General features: G+C 40.3%; 1 protein-coding gene across 2 annotated transcripts in view; it reads right to left on the bottom strand.

Moving 5' to 3' along the window:
• The window catches only part of afap1 (actin filament associated protein 1), a 73,426-nt gene that overhangs the window by 6,573 nt on the left and 43,541 nt on the right, over positions 1-23,312 (bottom strand). The window contains exons 4-12 of one of the 2 annotated variants that reach the window (XM_022747838.1): positions 16,058-16,166; positions 15,713-15,924; positions 15,348-15,527; positions 10,693-10,791; positions 9,001-9,076; positions 4,937-5,089; positions 4,266-4,477; positions 3,495-3,640; positions 2,173-2,287 (exon numbers count right to left, since the gene is read on the bottom strand). In XM_022747838.1, the coding sequence (XP_022603559.1) occupies positions 2,173-2,287; positions 3,495-3,640; positions 4,266-4,477; positions 4,937-5,089; positions 9,001-9,076; positions 10,693-10,791; positions 15,348-15,527; positions 15,713-15,924; positions 16,058-16,166 (1,302 nt within the window). The remainder of the gene's footprint in view (positions 1-2,172; positions 2,288-3,494; positions 3,641-4,265; positions 4,478-4,936; positions 5,090-9,000; positions 9,077-10,692; positions 10,792-15,347; positions 15,528-15,712; positions 15,925-16,057; positions 16,167-23,312) is intronic. The other variant, XM_022747839.1, reaches the window with a different exon arrangement.

Below are 23,312 nucleotides of genomic sequence, written 5' to 3'. Positions count from 1 at the left end.
ACTGAACACAGCTTTAAAATACATGTGTATTTGTTTTACTCACATCTTTTGAGGTGAATTGACCTTTTCCCAAATGATAACTTTTACTAAGTCTTTTGTTTGCCCTAACATTGTGCTCTGCTTTTGCTTTGCTGCTCTGAACATGGATGATTAACAGTAAGTGGATGTACAGTGTGACAGATCAATAACTGGGATCTGTTCCTGACCTAGTACCTTGTCTAGATATTAATTTAGCTGCTACACGGTGGGCAAGCCTCATGATTGTTGCTGTGTGATTTGCCACCACTGCATGCTTTTCCTTAAAATGTATTTTACTTCATAAAAGAGTAATAATTTATTTTCTCATTAGCAATGGCAGTCTGTGTTTCAGGTGACAGGTACCGCCTCCACTATAAAATGCTGAGACCAGAGATACAAAATATTGAGATGCTCATGGTTTCTCTTTTATTGAAAACAAGACATACGTGCAGTTTACTCCTAAATAACACCACCAAAAAGTATCCAAATAAAAAAAAAGGAAAAAAAAACAAAAAAAAAAACATATTGTGAACTGTAGAAATGTGAGTATAACACTGGAAATATCCAAGAGTGGCGTAGGAAAAGGTTAGGGTAAAGGAGCAGTGTGTTAGTCACCTGAGCAGTGTCTTTAGTTTTAGTATCAGTAGAGAGGAACTTAGAGGAGATTTTTTTAGAAACAGGGGTTTTGTAGTGGCTGGTAGAGGTGGAGGAAGAGGAAGTAGAAGAAGACTTAGGAGGATAGCGAGTGGCCAGCTTGGGTGAGGGCATGTTCTCATAGAGTTCAGTGTTCTCATAGCGCCCCTCCTCTTTCAGTTGGCAGCCTCCTGGGCTGGGACTGGAGTACAGCACCAGCAGGTCCTTGGGTTAGACCATGCAAGTGAGAAGAGAAGAAAAGAGAAGGAAAGAGAAGAAAAGAGGAGAGAAGCAATATATAGCAGCAAAGAAAAATGTAAGGAGAAGAAGATGAAAGCAACATAAAGTTAGTCACACTGCACAGCTTACATACACAACATAACAAGTGTTATATATGACATTAAAGGGGAACTCCACTCATTTTAAACATATGTCATCATCTCGCTTACAGTTGGTCCAGAATGCAGAAACACAAGCACATCACCCCAGTCTTAGCCTCCCTTCACTGGCTTCCTGTTCATTTCAGAATTCAATTCAAGACCCTGCTGATGACCATTAAGGCCCTCAATGGACAGACCCCACCTCACATCTCACTGGCACTCAGCTCCTGGAGCTCTCAGATCTCAAAGCCCATCCCTTCCACATGTCCCTCGATCTCGTCTAAAACTAAAAGCTGAGCTTTGGAGGAGCTTTCAAAACCTGCATTTGCATGATAGGAAATATAAGAGAATGGAGGAAATATTTTCTGGAGCTTGAACCATACTTGATACTAAAAGTCAGTATTCTGTCTCTTGTGAGTCCCCCAACTTTATGGAAGAGCAATATTAAATCACAGGAGTTCCCCTGTCATTAAAGGTGCTACATGCATTTTAACATGCAGTAAATCTTATGTTATTGTATTAACCGTCTCATTCTAGGGCATATTGAGCTTTTAGATTTTTTTAGCACTAACACTCAGAATACTGAAAGTTAAGTGTAAATATTCAATATGTTAACTTTTTATTGTCAGTGAGGTGGGTTAGAAAAGCAAAGGGGAAGCAAAGTGAGGGGAGTTCATTTTTGACTTCGAAAACATCAGCTGACAAAACAGTTGAACCACAAGGTCCATTTTGTAGCTTTGTGGTGCTTTCAAATTCCTTTAAATGCTTAGAAAGAAATGGAAATTTGAACATCTGCAAGTCCACGCAAACTGGACAAACTCCATCTCATGTGATATGATTAAAAACTTCAAAACAGCTGCTTAATAGACCTCATGGTGATTGTTTTTTCAATCAATGTTCTTATTTATTTAGTCTAGTCATACCAACATATGACCGTTAATCTGACAATGATATATTAAATATTAATATATTAATAAAAACTGCTACATATAACACCTTCAATGCCACACAGAAAAGTGAAAAGCAGTCAGCAAAGAGAGCAGCAGCCAAAGTGGAGTTCAGCCAAGACTTAACTATCTACTGACCTCCTTTAGTTTAGTCTATGTGTATATGTAGCATCAGTGAACAGGTGTGTCCTTACCGTTCCATTAATGGGCACATCATCATAGTGCAGAGCCATTCCAGTGGGGCAGGCATAGCCGTTGACTGGGTTGTCCAGGTACGGGTTAGGGGAGACAGCACGCTTACTGGTGAAACTGTGAGGAGAAAAGCAGAATCCACATCTCTTTAATAAAGTACTTTTTATAACCTCAGATTTTCATATCACAGAGGTCAAACGGACCCATTCGTCTATGAAACATACTGCACACGGATCACTAACAGCAACAGCATGTGGTTACAGTAAGGGCTGCAGCAACCGACATCACAATGTACTGAAGAGAATGCTGTGTAATGAAGCAAAGTTCTCTTTTCAGTTTGCAATTTCAAGGACTGAGGAAGATTTAGTGGCATCTAGTGGTGAGGCTGGAGATTGCAAATAACCAAATACCCCTCCCCTCACCCCTCCCTTTCTCAGCATGAACTGATGGCGGCCATCCATCCATCCATCCATCTATCTATCTATCTATCTATCTATCTATCTATCTATCTATCTATCTATCTATCAGTCTGTGCCTGTCTGTCTTTTTTTTATTTGTCATTTCCATTTGACCACACAGTTTCACAACTCTTGTTTTAAATGTGAATGTATAGAGTTTTGAACACACTAGCAGCAGCACATTAGTGGTACAAATTTTTTCTTTCAAAATTTTTTATTGGGTGGGGCAATATGCACGTTTTGGTGGGCTGCCCCCATCCAATACTATAATTATGAATATTATACTCCATTTCTGCCAACAGCTCCCCCTAAATCCTGCACAGCGGTCTTTTAAGCCAACTAGTATTTATTGTTTACTGGATTTGTGTGTGTGTATTCTCTGTGAGCGAGATTCGTTTTCAGAGGTTTTTTGCATCTAATAGAGAAGAGGGTAAAACGAAGCTCTGGAAATGTTGCTGCATGGAAGGATTTGGTTTAAAAAAGCTGGTGTGGAGGAAAAACAGAGACTTCTCTTTACAGCAGAAGAAAACGGTATATATCTTATGTAATAATATACTGTTTTAAGATATTGTAGCGCACAAAGTTTTTGCAATACATATCAGAATGTGCTTTCTTTCCAATTTTGTGCAGCTCTTGTTAAAGTACTGTCATAAATTACATCTTACTTCACAGAAAAACTCCTGAGATCACTTCAGGGTTTCCAAGGAAACCTGGATTACTTAATATAAAAAGCAAAAGAAAAAAGCTTTATGTGATTATAAAACCTGCTTAAAAGGAGGCTCTGTGATGAAATAACTCATGACTTGGTCCAACCACTTGTCACAACAACAACTAACAAATGAGAGACAAACTGTTTTGTCCCTCACCAGAAGGACTGCTTGGCCAACTGGATGACGTTGGCGGTGGTCTCGACGTCGATGTAGTCATAGTGCAGGGTGGCTGGGTCCGTGGTGGAGCCAGTCTCTGCCAACAAAACCCCCAACCAGCGACCCATCTCCTCTGAGGAGGAGGCCTGGAGGAAAAGGAGTTACAGGACTTCAATACCTCTCAGTTTATATGATGTTAAAGTGTGTCTTTGACAATAGGAGGTTAATGTAGCAGCTGTTTATTCAATGCCTGAACCAAAAAATGTAGAAAATATAGTTCCAAAATGTAGTTTTTCTTTTCTATAATGTAATCTGTTGAAATTTGGAGCTCCTCTGGTTTTTTGTAGGAACAGGCTACGTCTTGCATTTCACCGTCCATCAAAGGCTTAGTAATGATATGGTTTTACAGGGAAAAGAAATGGAAGCAAATGTCTAGCAGAGGATAGTGTGCTGACTACATGAGGGAAAAGAATCAACACAAATGGCAAATGGAGGTAGTTCATACACCCCAGCAACATCAAATACACAGACACAAGTCACTGGTGGGTGGAGGAGACAGTTTACCACATGAGAGGAACACAAAGAACAAGGAGGAAAACATGACAGGCAGTGTTTGCTTGTGCCAGTGTGGCTGTGTTTTAATGTAGTTTCTGGCATTTTTGCTTCATTTGATGTTTGAAGGTGGAGTTTTAGTGGCTGACATAGAGACAGGATTTCACATCTCCTCATACACAAGAGAAAAGCTGACAGCATTCTTGATTCAAAGCTTACCTCCAGTACAGCCACCTCTTGGCTGTTACGAAGCAGGCGGAAGGCAAAGGGGTGCTTGTGGTCGAGGCCGGGGCTGACCTCGCAGCCTCGGAGAGGCAGAGAGGCAATGTGGCTCTTCAGGTCGTCTCGGTCTTTATGGAGGAGCAGCTGGTTGTCTTTCAGGCGGCACCAGCGCTCCCGCCAGCGGTTATTGGACAACACGTTCAGGTAACCTGTCAATCAAAGAGTAAACTGTCAGCAAACAACTGACTTTTTTGGAAGCAAAGAATTATAATTATAAAAAAAAAACATCTTCAATTTCATTTTTAAACAATTTATGGTTGGCGCCTTCATCATTTGGATTGAGTTGGCCTTTCTGTATTTCAAACTGCACACCCACACCCAGAGAGAGGGAACAGCAAGCCATAATCACATGTTTCTATGCACCTGTCCCTGCTGATTTTAAGTGAATATTGTGAATGCTCTGATTATCAAATTCAAATAATCAATATTTTGGTTGTGATGACAATAAATATATTTGTCATCCTACTGTCATCACTCAGGGTATCCAAGATCTCTGATCTGTCAATGGATAAGATCCCTCAACCCTAGTATGATCATTATTCAGCTTTTTGTTAAATCGTTGAGACGTTACTGACACATTTAGAATAATAACTTTAATATCCTCTTACCACATGTGGGTACGTCTTCTTCTGCCGACGAGGTCTGCTCATCTGTGGACGGCTTCTTCTTACCCAGCCCGATGATCTTAGTGATCTTCTTCCCTGCACCTTTCCCCACTGTCCCTGTCTTGTGCTCTGACTTTGAGTTCTTCTTTCCTTTTCCTGAGCAAGAGAGACAGAGATTGTGAATTTAATTCATGACTTAAAATGAAGGGACAACTGTGTAATGTCATTTTTGAAGGACTCCTGCAGACTTTATGTGTTCTACCATCATTATCTTAACACAGGAAATTAGCAAGGCAGGTGTTACGAGTTCATTTATGTTGATTCAATTATGTTTGGATGCTTTGGAGAAAGCGCTACCTTAGATTCTACTATAAACTACCAAGAGCCAGAATCACTTGTACTGGGTTTAATCAGACCCTTGTCAGTTGTTCAATTAGGTTCAGTCAACAATCCCAGTATCCACACTGGTCTGAGTGGGTCAGTTTGAGCTTGCCTAGTTTCCATCCAGAGAGAAGAATAACGGTGTACATTCTGCTAGTAGAGCTGAAGTCAAGTAAACCAGGTCTTAAGAGGCTCTCTTAAGAGTCCTAATCTGTCTGTCTGTTCAAATGAGAAAAATAGCTTCTGCTTGGCTCACTTGTTTAGATACTGTGGTCTGTAGTGTATTCAAATGTGCATGTGTAAGAGAGACTCAAGAGGGGAAAATGTAAGAAAGAAAAAAAAAGGAGAAAGAAATCCGTGGCCAAAAGATCTGACAATGTGTCCATAACAGGAAAAAAAAAAACTTTCTCAAATGCAAGATATCAACACAGAAGAGACAGTGGAGAAGAACTGGGGGAGGAAAGTATAAAGAATTCCCCTTCACTTATGTCATCATGCCGAGACAGCTAACGCTGAGTGTCTGGAATGGTTCTAGACACACACATGCACACGCAATAATATACTGCATATAATCACCAGAGTTGGTTTTCACACACACAATCTCTCTGCTTTGCACAAATCAGCATTTAGCTGAAGAAAACTAATAAACAGTAGTCTGAACTGATATGGTAATAACAGAAACTCTTAGTATTACATTCTTTTTGGCCCTCATAAGCTTCTGTTTCAACATTTTTTCCATATTGCGTTTTCCTCTCTGATATGATGTGACAACTACCATGGCGACTGCCTTAATTAAATAGGAAGCAGTCTGCACTCAATTTCAGTCACAGGGTTTTTCTCGTGATACAAAAAGTATACAAACACATGTCACATACAATGCAGGCCTGAGGTGGAAAGCAGACAAACAGATGTGAAAGCCATTTGAACGTTTTTAAAAAGGAGGAACTATTATTATTATTTTTCCCTTCAGGAGATGAGGAGCAGGAAAACTCTGATCAGGTAAATTTGATTCCAGTAAATCAGCTCTTTTTGTTACCCGCCATGGAAAGAATGTGGCTGATTAAGCTGAAAAGAGGATTTCAGGGCGGAATGAGGGAATGAGGGAATGACTGAAGGACGAGGAGAATGGGTGAATAGGGCCAAGACCTCTCGGGAGTCACTGATAGATCTGTTGTGTTTACTGGATGATAATTTCACTGAAGTCTAAATAAAAATAATAATAACGGACTGAAATCTGAACATTGTATTTACAGTTTGTGAAACATGCAGCTGTATAGCGTCAAACATGCCACTGGTACCACAAACTTTGCTTTAACTGAAGAGAGTAAGGTGGGCACTGACTGTTAAGTTACCCGCTACAACAGTTGCTCTGTAGGTATAGCTAACCTAATAAGCTTAGCTTAAAATCCCTTTTTTTTTTTTAAAGCACATCTTTTTTAGTGCTGTTAAAAATACCTGATTTTGATGAGTAACAGTGATCCCAGAAAATACAGTGTCTGCAGCATTTTAGTTAAAATTGAATCCTACATAGCGTCGGATCGCCAGCCAGTTCCAGTTTTCTCTTGGCAAAAAAACAAACAAAATGTCCAACAATACATTTAAAAGTGACTTGTATATCCTTTATATCCTTAGATGATATTTCATCTACAGCAGGTTACCATCATAGTCATAAATAAACTTTACATATTTTACCTTAAACAGTTTGATCATTTTTGTGCCACGTTAGCTTGGCTAAGCTAACATTAAAATGAAGGATAATAACCATCAGTAGTGGAAAGAAAAATAGCTCGTGTTTTGATTCACTTCAAACTTGAAGACATATTTCTTTGATAAAAGTCACCCAAAAATCAGATGTGAGCAGCAACTAAAAGTCTGAGGTTGTGCAGTTTAAGTATACCCAGAACAAATATCCAATATGCAGAACCGAGAACGAGGAACCAGATTTAGTCCGAGCATCGTTAAATGTGTCTTTAAGCAAGGCACAAAACCTGAAGATGCAGCCATCAGATAGAAATGCTTAAAATGTCTTTGGCTTGTTAATTTTCCTTCCCCTCGTACTGAATTATTAATCAATACATACATACAAGATACCACAGTCCAGAAGGCTGACTCTCTGGAGAATTTCATACGGTTGCATTAACCTCACATGGGAGATTATTGCAGATTTTATTGCTACACTCCCCATAGTTTCACAGCAATGACACACAAACATAACTTACACAACCAAGCCCATGAATCACAGCTCTGTGCTGATTCCATAAAAGCCCGACTGGGTGGGAGATTGGAAATTAACTGCTGGTGGGAAATCTGTTTCAGACATAATGTTGGAAAAATGAACCAATCTTAACGAGGAAAAAAATAAGAGCGTTAAATTTTAGTTGACAATCAAAATAAGTGAGCTGACAAGTAAAATGAAAATTCTCTCCCTGAGGAATTTTGCCTGCTGAGCAAACAAACTGTAAATAATCCGAGACGATTTCCCCCGTATCTCTTTGTTTTGGCATCTAGTTCTACAGGGGAAGACCATCTCTGTGTAAAATCCATGTTAAATAAACCCAAATGCTCATTCTTCATGCTTCATGCATTATTATTAAAGGCTGGCCTGTTCAGAGCTTGTACAGATTCCTCTCTGAATTATGAGACAGATTAAGGAAAGGCAGCCGTAATATCTCTTTAGAACTTTGTCCAAGTTTTGTTGATTCCAAGAAACAACAGTATTGATAATGTCCTACCCTCATTTAACATGACTTTTTTTTTTGCTGTTTTCTATTGTGCTTTTAGGGATACAAAAATTGGTACTGCATGAATGCAGTGTTTTATGATGGGGATTTCACTCTATAAACAGCTAACCATTCACAGATGTTGAAACATCACACAAATCTGACGAAACGATCTCAACTCAAGGCCCACTTACTAGCTTTGTCTTTGTCTGAAGTTTCCAGGTAAAACAGGCTGTTGAACTGTCCCTAATGGTTTTTTTCATCGTTCTGAATTCTCACATTAAAACATTTAAACTGTAGCAATTAGGAGACCAATGTCATGTGCAACAGGAAAGCATCGATAGACGGCAGGATTTCTCCTGGTGTTCACGACGGCCAATCTGACTGTGATAGACAGGTCAGTTGTCAATGTGCTTGTGAGAGAAAGAGAAAGAGAAAGAGAAAGAGAAAGAAAGAGAAAGAGAAAGAGAGGCAAGGAGGGGTTGAGTTAAAATGTTATCCATTTGAAATAGTAAAAAAAAAGAAAAAGAAAACTAATATGTGGTAGTCACTGTCGATATTGTAGCGAGCTGAAACAGCACTGCAATTTTATTTCATGAAAATATTGTAATTTACACCACTGCTGTGAAACACGACAAGAGACCATGCAACATTTTTATTTTTTCTCTTAATTCCCTTTCATGACTTGTCAATCAAACAGTGTGGTCAGTACACTGGAGTCATTTTCTGTTGCTTTTATATGCTCTGTCACCATGGTGGCTATTGTTGTTCATGCTAACTACCCTGTTCTTCTTCTGCTGCTTCCAAATGAACCAGAAAGGGATTTTCCCATGAAAGTCATTTTGTGTTAACACAAACACTGAAATGCTCTCATTAACTGGATTTACATGAAGCACCTCTGTTAACAACAGATGTTTATTTCCATGAAAAAAAAAAGATTCGGTTATTGTTGCTGTGGACCCTCACCTTGCTCCTTGCAGTCACTGTGTCCATTCTCATGCGCCGCCTCTCCATCGGAGCTCGGCCTGTCACATGATGCCTTCTGGCAGCAGGAAGACCATAGACGAATGGATGCACAAGAAGACACAAAGTCATCAAAACTGTACGTTTCTGAAAAAAGACAGGTCAACAAAGGCGTCGACACACAAACACAGCTGTCTAACATTGTACATTGTAAAAACCCTTAAGAGCATCTGCAACATGTTACAGATGAATAATTAGGCTGGGCTTGTGTTTGCTGTGCCAAGTTGGGAACGGTTTGTCATTAAAGAGCCTCTGATGTAGCTCATTTTCCACCACTAAACACACATGCATACAGGCACACACATGAGTGCTGGGTACAGTATGTCTCCTGCGTTGACTGTTATTTTACTTGCTTGGGTTGGAGCATTTAGCAGCTAAAGAACCAAATACTTCCCTCTGGAGTTGGTGGAAACCAACACAACTGAAAGAAGAGTGAATACTGCACTTACATTCATCAGGTGCACATAAACACTCTGTAAAATGAATGCTATGGTTAAGCTGCAACTGTTCGATGTGTAAAAGGCAAATGTTTGCTTACTCTCTGTCATCATATACACAGTATTTAAATACAGTTGAATTCCCAATAAAGCTGTTCTCATCTACATGGTTTTCTGTTTCTGTTTCCAGACAACAGAACTAGTATGAAATAGAGAGTGAAACGCAGCCCATTCAGACTACATGTTAACCAGCAGTCACTTCCATATCCAAGCTGCTCTGCTGCTTCTAAAATCCTGATTCAATAACTGTTAAATAAAGTTAAAGACAAGAGGTGGACTGTGATTTTGGTTATATTCACTTGGAAAATGATCACTCAGAGAGACAACTAGAGGCTCTTTCATGTCAGCTGCTGTGCAGAGGCGTGTCTGTGGAGGGAAATCCCGACCTCGTTCTCGTGGGGCAGTACTCTCTTCTACATAAAGTATCTAATGTTTGTCCAAAAAGTCACTACATATGTCACTAGGAGCTTTTTTTGAAAAAAAAAAAACTGTTTCACCAGAGGACTCATCCCTCTGTTGGTCTTGTTGAACCGCAAAAACAAAAAAACAAACAATCCAGTCAGGACTGTAAAGTGGTGTTAAGAGCTGGATATACTTCTAAATGTAAATCCAAGCAGACCCTCACAAACATGGACATTTTCACCTGAGAAAATTCACAGCACTTGCACCTTTGTGGGCAGCTTTAGAGAGTGGTGTTGCCTTCTCTGACAAAGAATTTACACACACCAGCAAACAGAGATCACATTAACTAGACAACAATCAGGCGCCATATTACTAACAAACGGCAATATTTGTGAAAGAGACGGTCATAACTAGAGTTACCACCTGGTGGTTGTCTGCCTCCTCCACAAACTAGTTTCAGATTACATCACTGTTTATCCAGAGTCATTTAAAATATTAACCATTTGTGTGAAATTTAGCTTTTTACTTTTGTACTTTTTGCTAATAAAAAGAGTTGAAAAGAAACAGGATTTGATGTGAGGTTTGTTAGCAAATCCAGGTATTTTGCCAACCTGGGACCAGACCCAAAATTTATGCAGCTATTGGATCCAAACCCTCATACTGAATTAATCATTTATGAGAAAGCACAACATTTGCTAATATGATTACGGCAACTATCAGTGTATGAGTGTGTCACCTTTTCCAGTTCAGGTTTGTGCACAGGCGATCCAGATCCAGCTCCAGCTCCAGCTCCATCCAAGTCTACGCTCCCATTAACACACACCTCTCTCATCACCTGGAAAACATAAGGAAATACAGCATGAGCTAACAAGGCTGCCGTTTACATTAAACGAGTGGAAAGTTGACACTCGCACGCATGCTGATCACTGCCAAGGGACTTCAATTTACGCAGCCATGTCTCACCAGGCTTGTGGAATGTTAGGTCCTTACTATGATCTTAACACATGGGTGGATCCCTGATTTAAAAATCCGAAAATATTTCCTAACACTATTGCCACATAATTAAGCAGCTTATTCCTTCAGCCTAGACAGCATGCCTAGGGTAATGCAGGCCACATGTATGGTGAACACCTCCTCTCTCATATTCCATCATGCTACTGAATGGCAGCCAAGGGATCATAAGGCAATACAGCCCACTCCGTGGAGTAACTACAGGAGGTAGAATGCATATATGCATGTGTGGTAGGAGCTGGTGAAGGGGTGGGGGTGTCTGCTACACACATTAGACACCAGAGAGATTTACTACGTCCATGGAATCCTTATGCAATGAGGTCCAGTAGGGGTGAATGAGATCTGCAGGGCTCTGGACGGGGCACCAGTGTGCATTGCTGTGACCTCGTTGGACTTCAGACCTGGCAACCCACCATCAGATCTGGCAGTCCGAGGCATGTGGTGGTGACGGGTGTGTGCAGATGAGCGGTGGGCACAGGGAAATGAGATTTCAGACAAACCGCTGTGTACGCAAGTCAGCTAATGCACTCTGACACACACACACACATGCGCACACACACACACACGCACACACACGCACATAACATCTTCCTCCACAAGCATTCTGAACCATCTCTTGCCGTGTAGAACTCCTCAGCTCACTGGTTTTGGCTTGGAGAGAGCATAATTGGGTTTCGCAGGGAAAATGACAGGCTGTGGCTCCATGGGTTTGGCTCAGAGAGCAGCTCAGAGGCCAGAGAGCGGGACAAACAGCAACATCATGTGTATCTTCCACTGTCCACTGCTTTGCCAGACTGGGGTACTAGATAGGTCTGATTATATGGTACAAATCAGTGGAGGCAGTTTTGGGTGCTGAAACACCACCTTCAATAAAATGAATATGCTGGTGATCGACATGTTGCTGCTGCAAGCTCGAAGCATTAAAGTGATTTTTATTATTTTTACTTTTTCACAATATTTTACTTTTTTTTTTTTTTTTTTAAATGAGCTTGAATCCTACACACACACAACTAATGTAACTCTATCAAAGTGTAGTGAAAATCTAAAAACTTTATATATTCCAGTAACAGCAATTCTGCTTCAGTGCTTTTACTCACTTGGGATGTATTGTTTATCTGGCAAAAAAAGAAAAAACAGAGAAAAGAAAACAATTCAGTCTCTTATATGCAACCAATATTGAGGGCTTTACTTTTCTGACAGCATATAATAGGGCTTTTTGTTGAAAGCAATTTTGATCATTTCCATAAAAATGATCAAAACTCATTCTCCATGCTCTGTGGGCTTAAAACATTTGCCTTTGGCTGCACTCACCACGCACCACTGATGCATGAAAGCAGTGCTGAGGCATTTTCTTTTTAAAATTGTAATTGTAATTTTATCTTTATTTGTTCCTTTCGTTAAGAATTTGGGTGTATGTTTATGTGGTTTGTGCTGCAGAGTGCAGAATAGCCACATTATTTATAATCATTTTCAAAGGAAAACTAAACTGAAGGGTCATGAAATGTATTTTTAGCCTTTTTTAAAATGAGTCTTTATTAGACAGCAGAGCTGACAGAAAGTGAGGGGAGACCGCAACAAAGAGACATGCAACAAAGTTCCCTGGCTGCACAGAAAACCAGGTTCATGGTCAGCACCTTAAGCACTAGGCCACCACCAGTTCCTGGACTTTTACTGTGATTCCACAGCTTTATCAAAGACAGTTTGCAACTGAGCAAGCACTACATACATACTGTGCACCAAGTCCATTCATGAATGCCTGAATAACCAGTGACATGATGGTACTTTCTGGTTCAGTAACATGGGTCTATGGGTAACTGTAAGGTGTCCTCTGTAGATCTTCCCTTGAACAGACGTGTTCTTCTGTTCCGAGGGATCGATATACTCCTTTCCCACAGAACTTAAAAATGGATCATGAATGGGATCATTGGAAATTTAAACTGATTTTAACGTGGGATCAGTGATGTAGTCATGAATGATCTGGTGTTGCATAAAAAGACAAAAAAAGAGAAGTTAGGATAGGACTGATAGTGATAGAGGACTGTCTGCAAGAAAAAGAGGAGAAATGCATACAAATTTAAAAAAAAGTAAAAAAAAAGTGGGGAGGTTTCGGAGAATGAAGTAAGAACAGAATATGGACATGTGTGTCCCATAAACACATCGTTAGCAGACAATGTCTGGGGGAATCATTACTGTAACTAGCGGGCTTTGGAAACTCAGGTACTCTCCTACATTTCTCTTCACCCTCCTTTCTTCTCTTCCTTTCATCAACAAGGGTGGGAAATGTCGTAAGAAATCATTATTTCCATTATCCAAATCGGTTTGGACGTCAGCTGTTATTGAAGTTTTATGTATGTGGGTAAAAGATGAGTTTAAGAGAAGAGGACAAAAAAGCTGGAGAAAAGAGGTCAAGAGACAAAAAAGTAAGGGGAAGAATGAATGAATGAATGAGTGACTGCTTAATACCCAGTGGTCCTAGCAACACAATATCCAAACAAAGACACAAAGACATGTTAATCTTTTTGGCTGGACACCAATCTTACACACCCTGAGCTTTGAGGGAGCACAGAACGAGCCACGGAATCTAAGCCTCCATCACTCTGCTGCTGATGACACAAACACGAGACATGGACTTCAAATCCAGAGCTGTTTTGCAAAAGAGGGTGTGAGCGCAGAACCTCAGCCAAGTGGATGTGATGACTGCTGATTGCAGCAGCATGACGAACTACATGCGCATCGATTAAGCAAACAAAAACACTTCAGTGATTGGGAGAATGAAAAACTGACTGTCATAGCATTACCAGTTCAATATGTTTTTAATTTCCTGCACCTGACTAAATATGCTCCCAGACCCATTTTCTCCAAGCAGCAATAGTGCAAGCATTACCATAGTTTGGGTGGTACAGAGATTTGTATATTTTCATGGGTCTGGTTGCAAATGCCTGCAGATACCACGGCCCAGACAAGGTTACCTGCCCCAGCCAATCAATAAACAACGGCTAATTACTGTGCGGAAAGAATAATTGAATCAAGAAGAAAAACGCAAATTGTTTTGATGTTTGTTTCCTGACAGCCATAAACATTACATTGATGGACCTTCAAGAAAAAGACAGAGAGCAAACACTGCACATAAGAAGACTGGTGTTTCCATCAATAGTCTGCAGGGCAAAACACCCCTACACATCATTCTTTAACAAGAGCTTTGGTGAAAATGAATGCACACCTCCAAGTCCAAAAGCTTGTTGGTAAAACTACAGCAAAGAGAAACTGAACTGGCAAAAGCTGGGGGCATGAATGATTTCAAAAATACCATTGAACAAATGGGCAAGGAGGAATCTTAAAAAAAGCACAAAATACATGGTCAAGGACAAACAAGGAATTCCAGGATATTCTCAGGAGAGCAGAGGAGAGCAGAGGTGAGCAGGAGGAGGGGGGCTGTGGGGGTTTTTCAAATCCATAGACCAGATGAGGCCCATCTTTCCTCCTGCGATTGAAATAGAAAGAGCCCAGAGGTGTTGGCACCACACTGACAACAAATGGACGCAAGCTTTGAAAAGCAGTCTATATGCTATTGTTGTGTTTTGGAGCAGGAAAGAAGACGAGGGGGGTGAGAGACAGTGGCCTGGTCTCCCCTCACTCTTCACTACTGTAATATTTTATTGTATTGTATATAATAACTTTTATAGTATTATTATATGAATATATCATTCTATTGTTATAGTATTATAGTGATACCATTGTTACACCATATATTTATTGTCATGATAACATTATCAATACGTTTTTATTATCTGTTCCCTCGTTCCCCCCTCCCACACTGCCTATCACTGCCTCTCATACAATCATTCAACATACACACATACATTACCCACACATGCTCTACTTGATCCTACCTGTTCTGGACTCCCTTTACTCTTATCATCACATCCTTCGCTGCAACTGATTATTACATCATTGTAACTTAACCTCATGTTATTGTTTTTATATCTTTGTACATTATGTCCATTTCATTTATCTTCCATGTCATAGTTTGTCTTCTATCTCATGTTTGTCGTATCACATGGTCAGCTAACTGAGTTTGCTCACTCTTGTCCACGTTGACTTAAAGTTGAGCCACAGAGATATTTATCTGCTGATGAAGTTCAAAGTGATTTGGCTGAAAGCCCCAGAAATTGCAAGTCAGTGGACTTTGAGGACTGATTGTTTTGTAATGTGCTCCAAAGTTTTATGACCCATGGAGTGAGTGGACTTTGAAAGGAGACTGTTTTGTCAGCGGCTGTTTCTAAGCTCAAGGATGATCTGTCTAACTCACCTATTTGAGCACTGTTCTATTTAGCATGGAACTCCAGTTCAGACTGCATCAGTATCAGTTCGTTGTTTTACCTTTAGCCATTCCTCAGCCTGTTCTTTGCTCTGCACAGCCAACACCAGGGCGTCTGCCCCCTGGTGGACGATCTTCAGTTCGTGCTTCTTCTTCTTTCCATCTTTGGGGATGTGTGTGATGCTGCACCCAGACAGGGTGAGCTCCATTTGGGGGGTGTGGTCTTTGGAAGACTTGTAACACTGGAGGAAGAGAGAAGGGGAAGGTCATACTGGAGGAACCAAACATGATTTTGCTGTAATGTTACCTTGCCTATTGTCTATGCTCCCCTTTGGTCACATTCATACATGCAAGTATGCATGTAGATCTTGGGAGAACCCTTCAGATTGTGCCTGGGTGAGCTAACATGTACACAAGTGTCCCATACCAGCAGTTTGTTATCTTTTATGACACAGAGGAGTTTGGTCCACTGGCCGAAGCGTTTCTTGCGCAGCAGGAATGCACAGATCCGGGCGTCCTTCACCAGATCCATGGACGCCTCTTCAGACGGCCACTGGTGATGCATCTTCTGGCCCTTCCCATCCTCCTCTTCCTCGTCGTACGACTCATAGGAGCTGCTCATGGCATCTGAGTCATAGTCTAAGAGGGAGGTGCACACATAAACTGCCGTTTGTTTCCTATTCAATAAAATGCAAGTACATATAAAAACATGAATAAAAAAGTTATAAACTGAGTTTCTCCTCAGCAGCATGAAAATGAACATGTCACTCACTGGAGGTGATGTATTCAGGAGCCTTTCCAGGGCTTAAAGGAACCGCCTCCTCATAGTAGCCTTCTGGTAGAGAGGAGCTGGGCAGTGGAGGAGGGCCGTTGTTTGCAGGCTGCTGAGAGAACACAAGTTTCCATTGATTAGTCTGAAGTTGATTAAATGATTCATTGGCTGTTTTCATCACTAAAACATTGAATGAAACCTCAGCTGCTTTCAGTGATTTCATTTTGACTGATTCCAGCTGCTTTTAGTACTTTCACTCATTTCAGTGCTTAAACTTCAACTGACATTTCAACAACTTTAATCATTTACACTTCAGCTGACACATCAGCTGCTGTCACTGCTCACAATTTGACCAACACCCAACTCCAAGTGTCACTGCCATTGTTTGTGCTTCACTGTTTGTCTAGAGAAGGTTAGAAAAAAATGACATCATCAACAAAGTGAGGTGCTCTACATTGATAATGAATGAAATTCCCCTGTCCCCATGTAGGTAAAGATGAATTATAACAATGATGAAGGGTCATCTTACGAGTCTTTAGTGACAGATAGATATATAGATAGATAGATAGATAGATAGATATCCTATTCAGCAATTTATCAAAAATCAGGACTGTAAGACAGGAAGTAGTTTGCTGATGTGTGACTGTGGCGTGGCAAAGCCCTTTTGATCAGAGCAAGGACATTAGTTAGGAAGTAATTTATAGTGCAGCAATCATAATTAGCCATAGTGTCTACTCAAAACAAGGGCAACCACTTTTCAGAGAGACTACAGTTATTCACTGTTAAAGTCATTTTATGATTAGAGAGAGAATGTTTATGAGGAAGAAAAGACATCCATTATAGGGTCCTGTGTGACAGAGAAAACAAGTAAGTGGCCAAGACAAGTTTTGGTTTAAGAAACCTAATCTGAAGTCTTGTAAGGGTAATTTAATACTGACTGGAAGTGAATGTATTAGTCATTTAATAAATAAAGTTAGGAAGCAAAGTTGAGAAAACCAGTTAATTATCAACTAAAGAAGCTACTGCATTGATGTCATTGCATACTGAGTAATTTGAAGATATTTTCACTGTAGTGCAGAGCTGATGACAGGGGCAGCGAGGCTAGAAGGAGAAATGAGACCTCCTTCGTTTTGGATGTGTTCTCTTTGGCACCGCACAGTGCTGCAAATCCAGTTGTTAGAGTGGGGGATCAACCGCACAGCCTGACGTGATCCGTCTTGGCTGGTGCTGCAACCCACTTCTCTGACATTTCAACTCTAAGAAATAAATAAATGTGACAGTAAACTTCAAATCTAATAACCTCCAGCATATAGAAGCCAATGTCACACTGGTTGACACTGCGACTGTGACTGTGACTCCAGAATTGTCAAATTAACAAACTGAATAACATTTGGAAAGTCTACAAGAGCCATATGATCACTACTATTCACCAATATTATTCATCATGTTTATGTGTGCAGGAAGCCAATAAGGAGTCAGCTGATTTGGCTGACAGAAGTCTTGGAAACCCATGCTCTCAACTAGCTCGACTGGAGAAGGACTCTAGTGTTCACCTATAGGTAGACACTTTCTCGGAGTGTGCACTCACTGACCAACCTGCATAGGAATGAAAAAGGTGCCATCTTTGAACATGGCATCCAGTTCTCTTTAACACATCCAAACCTTTTGGTATTTCCATAGTTTTTTTAAGCACAAACTGAAAATATGCATAAAGACAGAGGGATAGAAACCCACACTCAGAATAACACAGGTGTTTATGATAACATTAACGTGATAGTTTGGGTTATTTGACGTGGGATTGTGGGAGGTACTCATCTATAGTCAGTGTATTACCTGCAGCAGATTGTGTTTTAGCCACTTTAAAAAAATGCTAATATCAATTTAAGTATTGCTTTATTTTGAATATTTTCACCGCTTTATCTTACCGTCAAACAGCCCTTTCATTGTGAAGTGTTGATTTACCATATTACTGCGCACAAGCACGACTATGACACACACGGTATTACTCCACAGATCAGCTGTATGAGTCAGACAGAGCTAAGCATCGTTGTGTTTTAAACTGATAATAGCTTTTTTTTTTCTGAGGGCATTTTTTGAAAGTGACTAAAACACCCTTTTGCGGATGGCCCCGTCCACAGCAGCACATCACTCAGCGCCAATCCGAATATTCCGCAGGTAATACATTGTATACAGACAACAACCTCACACGACCCAAATAACCCAAACTATCACTTGAAAAACTGCTCTGTTCTTGCACACGTCCCAGTGAGCCTTGACAGTGTGACAGTGAGCCAGCATGAACACAACTGGCGTCCTGAAACTGAAACAGCTGAATTCATTTTATCATTTATATCTGTGGTTTTCATACTGTGAGATTTTAAAATGTCTACAGTGAAAAAGTACTGTAATGTGTGTCTTTGATTTTGTTTGTTCCCAGAAAGACATTACGTTGTGATCTTACTGATGTCAAATGGCCCTTATTCAGCAGTACAGCATGGATCAACACAGGCAATGTTTCTTCTGGAGTCTCATTCTAATAAGTGGGCTACAGAGGCTACAGTTCTGTACCAGACAACCTCAACTGCATAAAATGTTGCCAGGCTGTAAAGACCTTATAAGGCCACACAAGTCTTCCTGAAAGCCCTTTTCAAAAGACCATGAACAAGCCGCGATGTCTGCAGACTTTTTCCTTCAAATGGAAAACCCCGTTGATTTCTCTTTTTATTTTATTTACTGGTGGCAGCAATTTTCCGCTGGTGGGCCGGATATAAAGGGCAGAAACTCCATAGCTGTTATGAAAATCTATGTGCTATGGGCCATTGGTTACAGCTGACCTAATCAGGCATCAGCGCTGCAGTGATGTTAGCATCCGTTGCTGTAGCAACACGGAACCTTCATAAAAGGGTTTGGCTGACGTGCAGCCTCAATGGCTAACTTCTTCAAAGTGCAGAAAGTGTGCGTCACTGTGCCATGACAGTGGACAGTCCAACATTAAAGTCATTCTGCTGTAATCATGGTGGCTGCTGTGATGAAAGGAAACTATTGATTTCTATTTGAACAAGCATATTGGAGAAAGAAGAAGAGAAGAAAATCTATTAGAGAAATTACACTTGTCATTTTTATAAAGATGACCTGTGAATATATTATTGGTAGATCATTTTTCCATTTGTTGTCTCCTTTTTATTTGGTTATTCCTTTGGCTGAATTCGATGTAGGATGTGTTTAGGGTAGCTTTGGGTGTGTAGGTGAAAAATCATACATTTTTAATATTCATTTATCTTTAATGAGTATGAAATGTGCCTGGTAATAAGTTGTCTGTTATTGTAGAGAATTATTCTTGGCCTTTAGCCTTTTGGAACTTGTTTCCTGAGCTTTAAACCATATCTCACTGCCTTCTTCAGTATATGGAACTTGCTCAGGTGTCATAAAATGACCTAAGTAGTGGACTCTGGTGACATGATAACAAGTGGTTCCGCCGCCCCGCCAACCCCCCGATCCCCCCCCGGAACCCGTAATATCCTAACCACTAGTTAACCACTATGATACCGTACTTATCATCTTTAGGTTTTCCATTAACCGAAGGAGGTCTTGGGATATGGTCGCAAGCTCTCGAAAAAGCAATTAAGTAAACTTTGAGTTTAGTGACTAGGGGTCACGGGGTCTGTATTCATACTCAAAAGAACATTGCAAAAAGAATAAAATGAAGGAATAAAACAAACTAGTCAATCATTCTTTTCTGCAACTAGAATTTGAACTGTTTATAATAAGACTTTAAAAATAATGAGAAACTCAGTGCAAAATGTTTACATGGAGCCTGAAGGGCACTATATCAGGATATTAACCTACCTGATGAATACAACTCTTTCTCTTTTGCAATTCCACTGTTTCATTCAAAATGTTTCAAACTCCATGACCTGACTTTCTTTCAAGCCAAACACTACAGTCTTCTTTCCTCCCTGTTCATCTGTCTTGATCCAACTTAACAGGTCATTTGGAATCGAGCCTTTCAAACTGTGCCTTGTTCAAATAACTTTTAAGACTCAATGTAAATTGTTTTCTAAGGCATTCTTGGTTTACCGTGCACAATGCAAAAATTTGTTTCTTCCACTTCTGTCTGTTGTCTCAGTCAGTACATCCCCTCCCCTCCATTAATCTTCCTCTTCATCCTGTCTGTTTCTCTTTTTTCATCTGTAAATCAAGTGCTGGGCCAGGGCTCTCGCAGAAACCTTATCGCATCTCCTTTGGAGGAAACTGCAGTTCGGTGAACTCATTTCTTGGCAGGGATATGCTGCCCTGCTCAAATACAGCCCCGCCAGCGTTCTCCTCCCTAAACCAGCCCTAAAAAAAAAAATCCCTGGGAGAGGAACACAGAAGGAAAGAAAGGCAGAGAACTGAAAAGAACAAAAGCACTCAGCCTCAACAGTCGAGCAATAAGGTACAATGTCAGGTTTGAGAAGCGGATGTGAAACTGGACTTGTCTGCTTTGGTGGAGGGAGATTGTTGATATTAAGTCTGAAGCTTCATATCTTACATCACAATGACTTCCATTAGAAAACTTTTGCACAACAATGATACATTAATGATCGCGCAGAAACCGATTGTTTGGGTAAGCTTTTTTCCCTGAGTGCAGTAGAATACATTACATTATACCTCAGAGAATGTGATCCCATTGCTTTGCTATGTAGTGAGTCAAAGCTTCAGAGGCACTTGGGAGACGGGGGTGTGCTTGCATACAAACACACTTGTATACAGACATGCACATAAACACACTGTGGCTTTTCCCGTTGCTTCCATTCGTCAAAACAACAGCTTGGTCGTATCACACAAGTGATCAGCAGATCAATTACACTGGAGCACTGACACGCACAGGAGGTCACTGCGATCAAAGTGCATAAGGCCCCCTGCTGACCGTAAGCACACACTGCATCATCACCACCACACGCCCACATTTCTCTGCAGTCTATCTCTGATCAGCTTTAAATGCTCCACAGATCTCCAAACATCTGTTCATTATCTTCATATGGCAGTATCCAAATCTGGGTTAGAATGGGTTAGAGGCTCACCAGGTAAGCTTCAGAATCTCCTCAAACCAGTTTCCTTCATCCGTTTCAAATGAGATTAGATAAGATGGAACTTGAATTATTCTTTTGGGGGAACCTTTTCAGATAATACTGCAGATAAAACAATGACTGCAGGGGTCTTTACTGACATATTCACAAGCTGAATAGAATGTATTGACAAAACAAGAAAAAGAAAAAAAAAATTCAAGGTCCACTTACTGCGATCAACAGTGATAATAAGGTAAGAAAGGTAACTAGAGGCCATGGCCAGTGTCAGACAAAATACACCAGACAAAAATTCAACAGTCAATAATCCAGATCTGCCCCAAAATTGAATGGGTTCTTTCCTCCAAATTCAGTGCTTTTTGTGTAATCCTGCTGATAAACAACCCAAAATAAGACACAGACACGGCTGAAAACATGAAAACAATACAACACAATAACATAACACAGAGATTTCTACTAGCTTTTCCTTCAGGTATCCCCAATTTCACTTCAAAGGTATTCACAAATTCAAACCCGTTATGTCAAAAAAGAGCAGCTGCGAGCCATAGAGGCAAGCATTACCCAGATTTCATTTTGCCAAATTTAACACTCTAAATTCAACTAAATAGAAAATTAACCACAAATACGTGGAACTCGACAAGACAGAGAGAGAGCCACTACGCTAGTGTGATTTTGTCATTGACAGGAGGTGGAAGTTATGATGACGATAATTTTACTGAACAACGGTGGCAAAGTTAATTTTGTGCACTTATGTAATTCTACTTTGCAATCCTACCAGAATGTGGATAAAAAGTCTCAAGCATTGAGGACTCTATGAGTTTTGCAAATGCTTTACTTAAAATAAAATGACTTAAAATAGTTTGGTTACCATAAGCAGTGCCTCTCAGACTCTGGAGTCTCTAACTCAAAAGATGAGGGCTGTCTTTCAAGATGCTCATGGCCTCATCTCTTTTCCTGACAGTATACAAGACTCCCAACTTCACCCTGGGTTTCTCAATTATTTAGGACCATGACAACGATTGTAACAAGCCTACTCCTGAACATACAGGTCTGTTCTATGAACCATTTCTAAGACTGACTGTCTAACTTTGAAGCCATTTAAGTCTCAAAGAAGATTTTGTTCTTGTGTGCATTTGTTGAAATCTGGTATTTTCAGAAAGAGATAGCAGTCCAGGACTTTACCATGATTTCTGCAACTTTCTACAGTTTCAGCAGGTTGGCTGTCAAACACAACTGGTCCTGCTGAAAAATTTTGCTTGGCAAAATGGATGGATGGAAGGATGCCAAAGTGTGCATTAGTACCTATTCACTTTATACATGCAGACATGGAACAGTTTTTGTGCTGCTTTTTTTCCTTGAGAAATGTTCTTTCAGTTATCAAGTAAAAATAAAGTAAAAATTACCCTCAAATTAAAACAGTAAAAAATAACATACAAATAAACATACATAATCACCAACAGTGGCTCATCCTTATTATTATCATACTTAATGGAACTTTTAACCAACTCACATTACATTTCTAGAGGAAACGCTGCAACAACCATAAGCAGAGCAGCACATGCAGGTCATGTGCATGGATGCAGATCAGAAATGTTAGAATTCCACAGTCATAATGTGTAATTAGGTGGTGGTAAAAGAGTCTTGACCTTGGTTTGGATACTTGGAGTGAGAGGGTTGTCTGCTGCTCTGGCTGGCCTGAAACTTACATCCAAACATTTATGCCAAGCATCCATTTTTGTCCTGCGTAGGAGGACTGGACCTGAATAAATGTTTCTGCTACAGTGCCAGTGGGACGCTGGAATGGATAAACTGAGTGGACACAGGAAAGGCACTCCCTTAGGAAGGGATTTGGAAAGGGAAAACTGCATTTCCCATGATTCTTGGCAAATAACCCAGTGTATAAGCACATAATGTTTCCAGTTGGTGCCAATCCTAATGGGTTTTTTTGATTTTTTTTACAGCAAATGTTACAAAATGAAAGCTGTTTGACTTGTAACCACTGACTTGGTCGGAGAAGTCAGAGTCAGAGTTCATTTTCCTTCTCGACATTGGTTGGTGACTGACGGCTGGAAAACTCCCGTGGCTTGATTGAGCATGAAACTCCCCTAATTGAATCCTGAATACAAAGGTCATTAAATATCTGGTGTTTTGATAAGAAGTCAAAAGGTACCTATGTGAATAAAACTGCA

Source organism: Seriola dumerili, unplaced genomic scaffold (assembly GCF_002260705.1).
Source record: "Seriola dumerili isolate Sdu_G_001 unplaced genomic scaffold, Sdu_1.0 BDQW01000111.1, whole genome shotgun sequence".
Taxonomy (NCBI): domain Eukaryota; kingdom Metazoa; phylum Chordata; class Actinopteri; order Carangiformes; family Carangidae; genus Seriola; species Seriola dumerili.
This window is presented reverse-complemented; position numbering and strand designations above follow the sequence as displayed.